The following is a 16,305-nucleotide window of genomic DNA, read 5'->3' as shown; positions in this document are numbered from 1 at the left end:
AATACCAAACTGAGACATGCAGGGGTAAGGAGAGGCTATACTGGGCTATCCTTACAGCTTTGCGTTGATAGTCTCCCGAAGGCGGCAGTATAACCCAGTGTTTCAGAATACTATCCTGTACTCCAAAAAAAGAGATTTTGCAGATAAGAAAAAATAAATAAAAAATTCTTGAACTCACTGTGACAAAAGGCTTGTCATTATATACTATCAGTGGATCCTAATTACAAAGGCCCTCAACCTTTGTGGCTACTAAGACACTGCTATTAAAAGAGAAGTTTTTTGGGGGGGAATCTGTCCCCCACCAGCTCTAAGACTGTGAACTGAGTGATCAAACATTGCTGATCGCTCAGTTCTCAGTGCTCCATGAGCAGAGAGCTGGTGATTGTCAATCACCGCCTCTTTGCTCTGCCCCCCTCCCCCCACACTCACTGGATCGCTGGACTGTGGAGAGGGTGGGAGTAGCTGACTCAGCCTCATAGTAGCTCACTGAGAGGCTGAGCCAGGTGCCAGTCCAGGCAGCTGGGTGGATCCTGACCATATGGTTATGATCTTTCCCCAGCCTGGACCATCTCTGTGATGTCAGTCAACTGCGGGCTTCAGCCTGCTGTCTGCTGAAAACAGGTCACAAGAGTACAGAACAGACTGCACTCCTGTGATCCACAGGGGAAGTAAAGCCAAACGAGCTTTGGCTGTACTTCTCCTTTTAAAGAAATTCTTTGTTTATTTATTGCAGGAAACTAAGGTGCATATTATAGGGATCAACTGCTGGATCATTCTCCATATATTAAAGTTCACATCTTTAATATGCCTTTTGGTTATGTGGTATAATTTCCCCATTGCTGCTAAACTGCATCACAGTTTGTTTCGCTGTTTGCAAAGTAGCATGGGGTTCAACTATTGAATGTAGTAAGATAAGTATTGTATATTTGGGATTAAAATCTGGTAATAAGGTAGAATAGACTAAAGAAAATACGTTGGTGTAGGCAGCTTAATCTTCAGTAGCTGGAAAACAGTTAATCTAAACACATGCAGCAGTGCAAGTCACTTACATAATCAGTTGAGTTGCCAGTGACATCATCAACCACAACTACTTTTGCTTGTGTTTGTCTCGCTTGATTTGTTTGAATCTGTTTAGTCTGACAATGATTTTACTAAACACATTTATCAAACTGTTCATCGGTAGCAGCAGCAAAGGCAATAATACATCCAAGTAAAATTTTTTGCTTTGATTATTACAAATCCATGGAGCCCTTGGGTCCAAAGCTTCTTCAGCAACATGGCTATTTGCAAATAGACTTTTATAGCACATTAGTACTGGAGGAGATTCCAAAGAAAATAGTTCTTTTGAATATTAGAACCAGCTGTGACTTTCTTATGCTGATGACTCATACTTTTTTTTTTTTATTGGGTGGGAGAACGAGGCAAAAGACACACAGAGTCTTATTCAAGACGTTGTTTGTTTTGCAAGGGGTATCCTAGCCACAAGCCAACTTGATCTTACCGAAATGCAACTCATGTTTATTTAATTTTTTCTTCTCTCCTAACAGTTCCAATTATAAAAACAGAGCCCACTGATGACTATGAGTCAGCTCAAACTTGTGGCCCAGTGAACCAGGGATTAACTCAACTCTCAAAGCCATACTACAGCCAACAGATTTTGATGCCATCTGATCCTGGTTCGTGCCTTGTGTCTGGCTTCACATCTTGTCACCAAAGAAACACTGTGATGACATCTTCCAATTCAAGCCACAAACTCCATGACCTATCATCTTCACCGTACAACAAATGCATCTCGAATACTGGCCACTCTCAGCTAGGACTTCAGCAGCCCACTGGAGGCGTTCCCACCATACAGGAAGTGCCACGGTCTATAGTTGTGCACCCAAGTTCACCCGATCAGTCATCCCACATCATGCTGCAGCCGCAGGTGAGTCTCCATCAGAGCAGTAGCTGTCCCCTTGGTTATCAACAAACAGTCTATCCCAACAGTCCCTCTTCTCCAGTTCCGTCTATTACCCAAGAGCCATCCTATTTGCAGCCCTGCAGTCCAACTCATTCATCAGTAATGGGCCAACCGCAGCACCAACAGCAGAAGGTTCAGAGAAATGAATCTCCAACCACTCAACCTCTGTCACTGCCAGAGTTGCATGAGGACAATAATCATAATTTGGCCCCTATTCCTGTAACCATCAAGTGTGAGCCTGAGGAACTGGATCAGTTGTACTTGGATGATGGTAAGTGTTCCATAGCTGTTGAGGCATTCATTCCACTATATTGCTGTATCAGTAAGTTCTTTATTAACCAGATGCTTTCAGGAGCCATCATAAATTAACAGCACTAAGAACTGGTGCAGAAATATGTCCATTTTGAATTAATAAAAATAAGAAAAGGGAATTGAAAATGTTCCTAATGTAGCATTTCTCATACTGTGTATTTTAAGCATTAAGTGCCTTTCGTAACCACAGAGGTAGCTTAACCACCAATTTCTACACAAAAGTAATTGCAACCATATGCTCTTAGCTCATGCAGGTGATTTGATAAGTCTGAGTGGAAGTACAATAAAATGTCTAGCAATGCACCGTCTAGCTGTACACTGCAAATCCCTCTAGCAGTAAATATATGTCACATCAATGTGAACTGACTACATTAGCCACTGTATTTTACAAAATCAGTAATATATCAATAGTGAAAGTTTCATTATATTGGTCATTGAAAGAATTACCTTTCTTTTATGGAATACATGGAAATGTATAGATATCAGTATTTTGCATTTATCTATAAGGATACAAAGATAATTTATCTAGGGGATGGTAATATCCAAAGATTTATTTTTTAGGATTGGAACATTGCATTTGAAACCTCGAGGAAGGAAGGGGGGTGCGTATTTCAAATTTATATTTGCTCAGCAGTCCATCCTTAAAGACATGAGAGAGCCAGACCGAGTATATAAAAGTTTGTGGCTACAATTCAGGCTACTTCTTCAGCACACTCTGTCTTTCAGTGGAGAAATAAAAAGGCGCTGGAGATTAGGGCCACTCTGCATTCGTTTATACAGACGTTGGAAGAAAGTATTCAACTCTCATTTACTAGGCTCTTGTTGGATGTCTTCTTCTGACTGGGATTATATATGTGTACCACTGATCTGATTAGGGATCAGTAGTACTCTAAACATAAAGAAAATCAGATCAGACCAAAGATATGTCATACATGTTAGTGCCATGAGGTATTTGAGAAAGTTATAGTGCCTAATTTCTGATTTGACCCTTAGATCATTATATTTGATTGAGGTTAGAATTTCAGCTTTAGGGCATTATAAGAATGACAACCTATATACGGTATATATAAAAGATGATTGTTACCTCATTCTTTTTGTTTTGGTTTGATTGGGCACTGTAAGAACTTGATATCTCAGACAAATAGAGGGTTATGTAGATCAATATTGCTTCTTCCGGATAAGAGCAGTGTGTGGCTGTGTGCATAGATTTGTTTGTGTCTCCCAACCCTTTAAAAGTAAGATATTGCACTCGGCAAACCATACTTTCACAGGCCTCCAATGTGTGACTTTTTTGGTCAACTTCAGGTCCTCATAAATAAATGCATTAGAATACCATTTTAATGCTAATTTCAAATCTGCTATGTAAGCTGGATAAAATGTGTTCTGACATTTTACTCAAAGTGCCTACAAATATTTTCACTGTAATCATGGTAATGATGTCTATTGTTAAAGTTATCCTATGCACCACTCAGTAGTTGGTGTTAAAGAACTGTTTGAATGCATAAAATGAAAATGAAAAATGTATAAGGATCTGCCGCTGAACAAGTTGTCAGGCTTTGGCTCCCAAAGATTTATTGGGATGTTTTGAAAGGTTAATCTGGAATGTGATTATGTGACCTCACTGAGCTGTGATTTAGCACACACCACTGTGTATCCCAAAGAACCCCGACCCCTTGAGTTACTATGATACATGAGCTCCTTATTTTGAATAGGATCATAGTTTACAATTGACTTGTCTGCTTTAACTAATTGGTGTCATGCAACATCTGAATCTGATTGTCTTTTGGTAAAATATATAAATTACAAAAGTTCACTGTGTCTTTTGTAAGAAATTTTCAGACATACTAAACCTTTACCAATCAAGTGGAATTAGGTAAAAAAAAAAAAAAAAAAGACGCAGTGGTTCTGGGCCTGAATAACAAGGGCACCTTTTTATTATGCAGACAAAAATATATTCTCTTATTACTACAGCTGCAAAGTTCAATAAAAGCGTCAGACCATTTAATTCTGTAGTTTAGTTTGGGATATAATCCCTCAAATCTTACTAATGAATTTTGCTAATTGAAAACAGCTTCAGTGATTACATCTATGAATAAATTACAATGAAGACCAGCAGCCTGTGGCTTTCCAAGCTGGCATACATACGTTTCAAAATGGCAGAACTAATAAAAGGGTACGCAGTGTATTCCAGTTTATGAATACCAGTCTACAACTCTAGCTGTAATTTATAGCCACTCTTTAGACATCTGTGATTTTATTGTTATCTGGCAGAAACAGGTTTGAATGAAAATGAGCATTGACCTGGGGCCCAAAAACCTCCTCCACAGAAAACAACTACCCTGATTTATCCTGTCTTCATGTTTATCAGGTCTTCATGATATCGTCATCTTGTCAGTTGTTTAAAGCTTTCCATACACTGATCAAAATGTAGCCAGTTCAGCAAAGGGCAGTCTCGCTCAACAGAATTTGATTGTTTGAGCAAATTTTGTCGAAGGAAAGAAATGGAAACGCTTGGTGATCAGTGAAAGCGACTGCTGATCAGTTTATTCTGACAATGTCTGCTTCTGCTGTCAAGAATAATGTCCAGGTTGGAGGATTTCTTCAATTACCTTGATTGTGTGAATATAGGACTGATGGGCACTGTTAGATGGCATTGGTGGGCACTGATAGGCGGCACTGATATGTGGCACGGATAGGCGGTACTGGTGGGCATTGATGGGTGGCACTGATGGGCAATTGATGAGTGACACTGATGGGCATTGATTGACAACAGTGATGGGCATTGATGGGCAGCACTGGGCAGAGAATTTTCTCCAGAGTGCAGTGAATGACGTGAAGCTTTACTGACTTCTGTCATCTAATTCCATGCAAACAAAAATGCTGTTTTTTTTTTCCCTTGCACGTGATTGGATATTCTTTGAAAAACTGGAATTTCACCACATTCAGTAAGTTCTGCGGAAAATTCCCTTGCAAGCTGCAATTTCACTTGAAAAGTGAACAGGCTATTTGCATTCATTAAATCAACCCCTTCATGTAAATACTGCTCTTGCCTAAATGTAATTTTCTGCTCTTGTGCTTGGCTCACTTGCTCTTCCCTGTTGTTGTTCCCTTAAGCCGGGTACACACTATTCATTTTTTTTTTTGTTCAACCCCGCAGGTTGAACAAAAAAAAAACTGTCAGCTCCGGTCAGAGCCACTATACTAACCATGCGAGGCTAGTTTAGCGATCTCCCCCCGCTGAGTTGTTGTGTTCTGATAGGGGGATGCCCCCCCTCCCGCCAGAACACTGATCAGTGCTCTCTGCCATTGGCTGAGAGCACTGATCAGGAGTTGGTCGGATGCTGTTTTTCCATCATGCATATCCCACCGAAGCCAGTCATTTGGCCCTCTTCTGTCGGACAGACTGACATATACATGGGCCGAATGTCGGCTGTTTTTTTTAACCAGCTTTTGTCTACCGACATTCGGCCAGTGTGTACCTGACTGTATTACAGCACTGGAATTGATAATGTGATATAAGCAGGCAGCCTTTCCGCTTAACACACAGGAAGAAGGAAGTGAATAAAATGATGTGATTTTCAACCAAACAACAGAAGATAAATGTCTACAATAAAGCTTTCCTGTAGTTTCATTTTATGTCCACCTATCAGTTTCTAATATGGACATTAAAGTATATCTAAAGCTAAAACATTTGTTTTTCATTATTGCTAGAGTAGGATATGTTTGCAACCCCCCTCTATTTTACCATTTGTGTACCATTGGGGAGATTTCCCCTCATTTCATGTCTCAAGGCATAACAGTAATAGGAAATCCCAAAAGTAAGTAAAATGCTCTCTTAGACAGTTGTCACCGCACCATTGGAAGACTTAAAGCGTTAACCCAAAACAATAAAAATGAAGATCCTGTTCTTTTAAAGCATGTTTTACAGCACAGTGCATGTGCTGTGTATTTTGGCCCCTCGTATCACCTGAAATAGCCAGCTGATCCTGCCAGTTTCTCCCCCCCCCCCGTACACTGACCATGATATATCAGGGCTGCTGAGCTTTGACACCGTTGTCAGTGTACAAGCTTCTGTCATATACTGCTATCTGCAGCTCTCCTGTCTCCCTCTGTCCTCCTCTCTCACTATCGCTGATATGCTCCTCTCCCCACTGCTTCAAAATGAACTGATCTGTATATCATCCCATTTGTCAGATAAAAAGCTGTGTTCTAGTGTCTGTGCTTTATTAAAAAAAATAAAAAAAACGATTTCTACCTGTTTTAACAGGGATCACATGACTCCAGGCTCTCAACTCCTCTCCTCCCCTCCTCTCTGGCTGACGTCAGCAGGGGAATCTCGGCCCCGCCCACTGAAGATAACACACGGGAGAGTTGAAAGCCTCGAGTCATCTTATTGCTGGGAGATGCTGTTAAAACATGTAGAAATTATTATTTAAAGCACAGGCACTAGGATGCAGCTTTTTATCTGATAGAGGGGATGATATAAAGATGAGATAGTGACTGAACAATCACTTTAAGCTGGCCATAGGTGAATAGAATTTCAAACAAACATTCTTAGGAAAAGTCATACGAAAATTCTCAGAACAAATTAAATGTTCAAACATTTTCACTTGCTTTTACCATCTGTTTTTGACAACCACATACACTGTTAGAAAATTTGTTTGTTCGCGAAAACATTTTCTTGCAGTCGAAAGCAAATATTGATTGACCCATTAATGATTAGATAAATGAACAAACTTTTTTAGAACATTCTTTTTCTAAGAATTTTCATTTGAAATTCTACCCATCCGTGGCCAGCTTTACCTTCTGGTCTTGTTCAAACTTTTGGATTTTTCTTTACTTTCATTCGCAGTGATAATGCCAACCTAGACAAATAGAGAGTGTGAATTGCCCCAACAGGGACATAGGCATTAATAAACATCTCAAAGGGGTTCTAACACATCACCACTCTATCCAAAACTAAAATACACTTTTATCTGAATGATTTATCTGAATCAAAACAGACTGAAACATTCAAATAACCTTATGTATCAAAATGCAAGAAAGGGATGTCTGCATTATCTATACTAGGGGCTTTCAAACTGCGGCCTGCAGGCCAAAAATGTCTCTCTGCAAGGTTTTATGCAGCCCCTTGATGTAAGAGGGGTCTCTGTTGAGGACCTGGATATAAGGGACTCTAATGGGGACTCCCATGAAAGGGAGGACCCTCATGTGTATACCACTATAAAGGGTTACTCCAATGTAAAGGGAAACTCTGATAGGGATTCCGATATAAGGAGAACTTCAGTGAAAGGAGGGATTCCAAAGGGCTCAAGTTTTTTTTTCTGTTCTAAATCATATCATGCTGTTTAATGAGTAAAACTCACTAATTCGTTTTAATCGTTTTTTGTTCATTTCTAAAACTTTTTTTGGCCCAAGAATATTTGTAAAAGAGAGATATGACACTCACACTTAAAAGTTTGAGGACTATTGGTCTATACCAATCACAAGAGAATCTGGTTGGTTGTATGCAGGACAGAACCATGCCCTTTCAAACATGAAACCAAAAGGTTATTACAAAAGACCCATATGTATATAGGGAGAAGGAAAATGACTGATGGTAAGATTACCCATATGTATATAGGGACAAGGAAAATCACTGATGGTAAGATTACCCATATGTATATAGGGAGAAGGAAAATGACTGATGGTAAGATTACCCATATGTATATAGGGACAAAGAAAATGACTGATGGTAAGATTACCCATATGTATATAGGGACAATGAAATTGGCTGATGGTAAGATTACCCATATGTATATAGGGAGAAGGAAATTGGCTGATGGTAAGATTACCCATATGTATATAGGGAGAAGGAAATTGGCTGATGGTAAGATTACCCATATGTATATAGGGAGAAGGAAATTGGCTGATGGTAAGCTGAACTGTTAATATTTAGCACATCTAGTAACAGTGACAAGGTCTGGCACAAATGGCCTCGGAATTCAAAACTCTACCTCTTCTAATCATATATGTAATGCAACTTCATCGTGTTAATGTATAACATTATAATAGTACTATTTCATTTCAGTATAACCGCACATACATTTAAGAAAAAAATAGACAAATCTAAGCAACACCTTCATTGTTAGTCATTAAAGAAGAACTGTGAAATAAACCAGAGGTTTTTATAATTTATTTCTTTTAGGAAAACAAGACAATATTGTTCTCTGGCATCCCAAAGTCATAACTGCTTTTGGTACAAACCAGTCTTTACTTTTCCCCAATGCTTTACAGTCTTCCGCCAGCTCGAATGAAGTTGAACAGTGTCTGCATGTACACAGTAGCTCATGTTTCTTGTACTCTTGGGAGTTTTCAGTCATGAGAATGTTTCGTATGTTGAGGCTGTACAGGCTAAAACATGTGTTTTGTAGCTGGTTGATTGTTTTCATATGATCTGAACTATATGTGATTGTTATAAATGAATATGGAAATATGAAAGAAACTTATCAAGATTAAAGTATAAGGAACTGGTTGGCATTTTAGAGGTGACAGTCATATGTTGTTTAAGGGTGGAATGTTAAGTACACCTGGCTTGTGTATTTCATTATAAGGGGTCACAAAAAATTCATAGAAAAAAAAAGTATTATGCTTACAATATAAATGCTTTTGCAGGTATATTTTGTCTTTATTATATGGATTTATGGTTTCTATAAATATGGTGAATGCTGAATGTACAGGTGGCCAAAAAATGGAAGCATTAAAGAAGAATTATATTATATATTTTCCATAGCAAAACAGGAAGTGAGAGGAAAGCTTTAAGGTTTTTCCCCTTAATGCATTCTGTGCATTAAGGGGAACAACCTTCTGTGCAGCAGCTGCCCCCAGACCCCCATTTTCCTTACCTGAGCCCATCTCCGATCCAGGGATGTGCATGAGCGCAGCTGCTCCCCCCCCCCCCCCCCGCTGTTTCTCTCCTCATTGAACAGATTGATAGCAGTGGGAGCAATTATCTCCCACTGCGGTCAATCAAATCCGGTGGCGGGCTGCTCTGTTCTAAACCATTGCACAGAACAGGTAAGTATAGTCATGTTTGTTATTTTTATATAAAAAAAAAATAAGTTTTATAACCACTTTAAGGCGATACTGTGGGGACCCCCAGATCACCAGAACTTTTCTTTTACTTTCATTGTCAATGAGAATGGTAAACAGGACAAATAGAGAGGGTGAATCTCCTTAACAGGGGCACAGACCACAATAAAAATTGACAAGCAATTTTAAACCTTCTGGACTTTATCCGAAGATAAAAAAGCTTTGCCTTTTCGTTGTACTTTCATTTCAATATTATAAAAAGGAGTAGGGTCATCTTTTGGCTCCAGAACAGCCTAATTTCTAAACTGCTGGAGGAATGTACTAAAACTGGAGAAGGCAGAATCTGGAGCAGCTGTGCATAGTAACCAATCAGCTTCTATCTTCAGTTTGTTCAGTTAGACCCCTTTCACACTGAGGCATTTTCAGGCACTTTTGGGCTAAAAATAGCACCTGTAAACGCCTGAAAAATGCCTCCCCTGCAGCCCCAGTGTGAAAGTTCCAGTGCTTTTACACTGGGGCGGTGTGCTTGCAGGACCGGGGCGGTTTTCATTACACGTTTTTGATTCATTGAAGTCTATGGAACCAAATACCAGAAAAAGTCCCTGGCCCTTTCTATAAAATGCACAGATGTGAACGTGACCCATAGGAAACCATGTTAAATGGACTGTAGTATGTAGTGTGAAAATGCACTAAAAAATGCATAGGTGTGAAACAAGCCTTAAAGTCGGATTCCCAGTGTCAGAAAACAGCTCTAAAGAGACAAAGAAATACATTGTTTGCAAAAGAATATCATGTTACCTATCCATTTCACAAGGGCCAGCGTAAGACTCTATTTTTGTCTAGAATGCCTTAGGCCCCTTTCACACTTGTGCAACTTGTCCTGTGACTTGAGAGGGCAAAGTCGCATGACAAGTCGTTCCCCAGGAGTTCCAATTATAACCATTCATATCTGTGCAGCTTCAAGTTGCACTGACTTTAAAGTAGTCCCTACACTACTTTGGTCCGACTTTGATGTGAGTTGAGGTCCATAGACCTCAAGTTTACACAGTTTTAAAGTCACGACAGTGTGAAAGGGGCCTTTATCAAAAACCAGAGTAATAGTATATCCCCAGATATGTATCATGATTAAAGAACTACAGTATGGTCCTTTGAAGATGTGGAAACTTTAGGCTATTTCTCGTGGAATTTTACTTATTGCACCTACACTTCAGTGCTCTAGGCTGACAGACATGACTGTTCTGATAAAGGCTACATCCTTCACAAGTGTCCTCCCACTTAATTGTACTGCTTAGGAAAATATGGATGTGCCTGCCCAGCTCTGACAGAGTAAAGAGTGCACATGGTTTGGTGCCTATTGGACTCTATCAAGATGGCCATTTTAATGTCACCATGAGATATTGCAGCACAGCAATGATGAACTTGGCTCTGTACACTTAACACTTTTTACCCCTGATGAAGCCATGCTTTGTGGCAAAACATGTTGGGTAATGGGGTTTATTTTTAGAGGGAAATTCTAGTTTGGACAGATGATTCTTGAACATAGTAAAATAAAGGTGAAACTATGTTTCATCTGAAAAATAAGCATTACTGTTCTATACTCGAGAAGAATTTCTGTCCTAAATAATGTGGTGTCCGAAATATGGAAAAAAGGAATGACAAAAATGGTAAAATATTTTAATATCACTTAAAAATAATTATGTTTTATGTAGTTGGTCATGCAGTAAGGAATAATGTTCCAGTTATTCAATATAATCAAGACTGGGTATTTGATAAATCTTTAATTATTTATTTCACCTTGAAATACCCTTTTGTGCAAGTTAGCCCTTGTACACAGGGTCGGACATTCTGACAACCAAATCCGTTGGATTTTGTCCGAAACTGTTGTATACACACAGTCGGACGAAGTTGTCGGAAAATCCGATCGTTCAGAACGTGATGACGTTATTTCGTTACGATGGGACTACGTTCAGGCTAGTAGCCAATAGCTTTGGTGTAGGAATTTGATCTGAGCATGCATGGCACTTTGTCCGATCGGAATTCTCTACACATGATCGGTGTATGTCCGATCGGAGCAGTTTGTCAGAAAATATTTCCAGCAAGTTGGAAAATTTGTCTGATGGAAACAGTCCGATGCATACCACACACAGTCGGAATATCCGACAACACGGTCCGATAGGACACATTCCGTCGGAATCTCCGACCGTGTGTACAAGGGCTAAAAGTGCACGTTCCTTCTCCCACACAAGTGCTGTACAGCATGTTGGCATGGATGAGTACCAGCCACACCTCTCATTTGTAGTGTGAAGGAATAGGGGGTGAGTCTGACCAGTTCTCTCAAATTCTGGAGTATGCTCGGTAGTGTGGTCAAACCGACTACTATGATAGGAAAGTGGAAGTAAGACTATGAAAGTGAATATACATTATCTATTTGAATACATTTCTATATTGTGAAATTAATTTGGGTTTTTAAAAAATCCCTGTGAACATATGGATCACTGAAGCAGAAGAGAGGTGGTTATCCTCTGATTTTTAGGTTTAAATAAAAGTTGCTGAGAGAAACATGCAGGTTGACCCTCGTCTGATAATGCTAGTTTCCTAGCTGTCTCAATTAGCAACAAACATACCACTAGTAAAATCAGAAGACCGTATCTACACATCTGTTCCACTACTTCCTAGTTAAATATTACTGTTTCATAGGCCTGCTTTACTGCTTTCTGAATCGGCTCACTGGACAGTAATAATGATACAATTTTTTTGATTAAAGGCTGTCACCAGTTAGGACTTTTTAATATAAATGTTTTTTGGTAAAGAAAAAAATAATACATACTTTGAAAATTTTACATTCATAAGCTACTTCATTTTTGTAAAAACAAGTCTTGCAAAAATTATAGGAATCCAATACCTGCTGAAGTGTCAGCTTCTACTATCTTCTGCCCCCTACCACCCATTATTACAGCTGTCTGTAGGTGGCTCCTGCATTCGATATAGACTTGTGGTTTTGCTAAGGGTCTCTGCTGCTACTGCTCTTGAGTGACTCCTGAATAGGAATGAGCTTTGGTCGACTATGAGTTCAACCTAAACTCAGGCTGTTCACCCAAACCTCTGGCTGCTGCAGCTAGACGTTATTAATTTAGTGGCAGTATCACTACTGCCACTAAATCAGACACCTGCCAGCTTTTTTGAAATTGTAAATGAGCTGCCAGCCATTCTGGGTGATGTTAATGACAACACATGGTCATAACCATAAAATGGAGTAAGGTCCCCCTCAGATCCTTTCCCACAGATACTCCTGCTGCAAATGGCAGCTCCATGGCTGGCCGGGTGTCAACAAATTAGCCAGGGATGCTGGAAAATGGCATTGACCAAATTATAAAAAAATTATAAGATTTGTCTTGTATTGACTTCAGTGGACATCGGGTGTTGTTTCAAGGGTGTATGGATTTTTACCACTGTTTGCCGAATGTCGAGCAAACTGATCTTTGCTTGATTCACTTTTACATAAGGTGTCTCCAAGCTATCTTTCATTTGCATAGAGCTTCAGAATAACTCAGCAGGTGTGTTGTAGTATAAATGACTCTCAGCACTACGTTAAATGTGTATCCAAATTTTTTTGGTGTTTTGAATAGCGTAGGGAATGGTCATAAGCCCTGTAAGTTGATTTTTTTTTCTGTCTGTGTACTTGTGGGAAAATTTCCCTTATCTTCTGGGTCCAGGTGAAACGTTCACCCCTATTCTATGCTGGGAATTCTAGAACTGTTTTGGCCAGCGGTGCTTCTACCTCTGTGACATTTAGTTATTTTGGCAGTTCAACTGTATATATATATTTTCCATAAATGGTGCCGGTTAAACATGTATGTTAAGTCCCATTGTGGGTGTAAAAGATATATAATCTATGGGCATCATTATATGGGGTTGGATCTGCCATTGGGCTTTCAAGTTCCTTTGTCCCCTGTGGTCTCCCTACGGGTGGTTTGTGGCCACATGCAGTGATGGTATTCTGTGATTTTGATATTTGTTTTCCTAAGGAAGCAGATTGAATTTTGTGAAACACCTTGAAAGCTAACCACATCTCACTATGTTCTTCAGCCATTGCTAAATCAATAGAACACATTTATGTAATTGTATATTACTTTGCTGAGCAGTATCTGTATGTACTATCTTTTATCATTGGATGAATTTCTGTGACATATATTTTTTATGTGTTTAACCTCCCTGGCGTATGATTAGTTCTGGTTTTAGGTGCTGAAAGCGGTACAATTATTTTGCATGGAAATTTGGCGTTTTATATTGTAGTCCTGTAATTCTTAGGAATAACTCTTTTTAAATCTGTTCAAACCAGAGTCTAGCAGACATCCCGGGTATGATAAAGTTTATAATATAATAAATAATAATAAAAATTATTCAATAATGTAATCAAATCCTAAAACACTGAAAAAGGGACACTTTCTGGTTGCTATGAACAATCTCCAAATTTCAGGCAGAAAAAACAGTATTTATAATATAAAAGTGCATGCAGGGCACTGCACAGACCACTAGGGACAAAGGGGGTGTGTATTTTTTTATACAGTACTGTAATCTGTAAGATTACAGTACTGTGTGTGTTTTGTGTCTGTTTATTTTTTTGAATTTGGCGCCGATCGCCTCTCCCGTGCGCCGTAACATCACAGGGAACGGAGCTCGGCAGCACTCGGGCACTGTGTGAATCGAGCGGAGGACAGCTCGATCACACATCGCGGAGGACATCGTTGGATCCAGGGGACAAGGTAAGTAACTCACCCTGTGTCCTTCCTGCATCCAGTGATGCGATCCCGAGTCTGGCTCGGGGTTACCGCTCGTGGAACTAAAATCCCAACCCGAGCCAGACTCGGGATCACCGCTAGGGAGGTTAATACATTTGTAATAAAACAGTTATTTTTCTTAACCACTTGAGCCCCCTTTTTAAAATGGCACATGATATTAATGGCAACTGTGGGTCCCAAAAGAGGTGTAGGCTGCCTTCCAATGACTTCTGATGCTTTTAGACCCCTTTCACACTGGGTTGTTTTGCAGACGCTACAGAGCTAAAAATAGCACCTGTAAACCGACCTGAAACAGCCGCTGCTGTGTCTCCAGTGTGAAAGCCCCGAGGTCTTTCACACTGGATCGGTGCGATAGCGGGACGGTAAGGCTGCTTTCACACCGAGCCGCGGTGGGCGTCGGCGGTAAATCCATAGTTTTAGCGGGGCTATGCAGAAAAGGGGTCAAATCCGCCTGCAAAATGCTGTCAGAGCTGTGTTTTGCCGGCAGCATCGCAGCGCTACCCCATTAATTTCAATGGGGAGCAGCGGTGGAGGAGCGGTGAGTCCACCGCTCCAAAGAAGCTACTGGCAGGACATTTTGTGATGCCCTGCCAGCCCACAGCTCCAGTGTGAAAGCCCTCGGGCTTTCACAATGGAGTGAAAGGAGCCGCTTTTTTCAAGCACTATTTTTAGAGCTGTAGCGCCTGAAAAACGCTGCCAGTGTGAAAGGGGTCTAAAAAAAAGTCCTATAGCAGCATCTTTGGAGCGGTGAAGGAGTGTTGTGTATCACCTTCAAATCAATGGGGCAGCATGGCTATACCGCCGGCAAAGCGCCTCTGCAGAGGTGCTTTGCGGTGGTTTTTAACCCTTTCTCGGTCGAATAGTGCCACAAATCGGACGGTAAAGCACTGCTAAAAAGACTTTTTATTTTTTAATTTTTAAATCGGCTTTACTGCCAACGCACCCCCCGCCCCAGTGTGAAAGGGGCCATACAGATAGCTTCATGCTGTAAAAAGAAAAAAGTAAACAGAATGCTTTCACATTCTGTTTATATCTGGACTTTAGTGATGTCACAAATGACATCACGCCACTCCCATTCAGTACGGATGTGAGGACTGAGCTGTAACTGTTCCTGCCCTCCATGCTGTGGTAGATCACTGCAGTCAGCAATAGATCACTATTAAAAGTGATCTACTTTGACACGGCTGCCTGGGCTAGTCTGGATCTTATCCCCACTGAGCAGGTGTACAGAACACTTCCAGGTTGCCATGCTGCATTTAATTTTTTCATTTTTAGAAAATTATAGCTAAATATTGACATTAAAAGGTAACTTTTAATAACATTTAATAATTAAAAAAATATCATAGCAATTTTACATGCTCTATCTGCAGCTAATTTATTAAAACAGGCATGTGTATATCTATTTCTAAAATATTGAAATATTGTAGCATTTGGTAGAATACACCACAGTGTCTAAGGTGTCTGCATGATGCAAAAAGTGAACAAATGTTTTTTCATAATTTTAGACTGAACATCTGCCTATATATTCCAAACATTACATAAAGGTCAGATATTTGAGATGAGCTAGCCAGTGATATGGATAAGAGAAAATCCCTGACAGGCTAAAATCTAGATTTGTGAGCATTTCTGTTTCCATAAGAATTGTGAAATTGGTGATGTATGTAAGTATTGCATTGAAGTCACCGGATTTATTCACTCATCCTTACCGAACATTCAAAGCTGTATCTATTATGGTCAAAATGTAATAATGTATTTATTTCCACATTGAATTTCAATTACTTCTAGCCTATTGCTATGAATCTGAACGATCTTGAAGTTTGAAATTTTGAAGAATCCTGCACATTTACTTCTTTGAATTCTGTAACACGTATACACTGCGCCATGTGGTTAGGCACTGCTGTGTCACACATTTCACAGAGCCTGCCTTCTGAACTACAGAGGTTCTAAATGGAGGGGTTTCAGGAGGTGGAGTCAGTATAGGAGTCACTGCTTGAAGTTAGCAAGGTACTATGGGATATATAGTCCTTAGAAAAAGAAAGTAAACAGCAGGGGAGAAATTGCAAAGCATGAAGGAAATCCAGGAAAATGCTTAAAGACATGGCCAGCAGACATGCATCACTTACAAACATGTCAGGAGTTTGCAAGTAAACTTATATTGAA

General features: G+C 39.8%; 1 protein-coding gene across 7 annotated transcripts in view; it reads left to right on the top strand.

Annotated features, from left to right (window-relative positions):
• The window catches only part of NFATC1 (nuclear factor of activated T cells 1), a 284,252-nt gene that overhangs the window by 200,823 nt on the left and 67,124 nt on the right, over positions 1–16,305 (top strand). For 4 of the 7 annotated variants that reach the window (XM_077492327.1, XM_077492325.1, XM_077492328.1 and 1 more), the window contains one exon: positions 1,548–2,234. The exons of 1 other annotated variant lie outside the window; for it this stretch is intronic. In XM_077492327.1, the coding sequence (XP_077348453.1) occupies positions 1,548–2,234 (687 nt within the window). The remainder of the gene's footprint in view (positions 1–1,547; positions 2,235–16,305) is intronic. 2 more of the 7 variants (XM_077492330.1, XM_077492329.1) reach the window with 1 other exon arrangement.

This window comes from Lithobates pipiens, unplaced genomic scaffold, assembly GCF_037356315.1.
Source record: "Lithobates pipiens isolate NorthernLeopardFrog02 unplaced genomic scaffold, aLitPip1_a1.2 Scaffold_19, whole genome shotgun sequence".
Lineage (NCBI taxonomy): Eukaryota > Metazoa > Chordata > Amphibia > Anura > Ranidae > Lithobates > Lithobates pipiens.
Note: the sequence above shows the minus strand (reverse complement) of the source record. Positions and strands in the feature narration are given on the sequence as shown.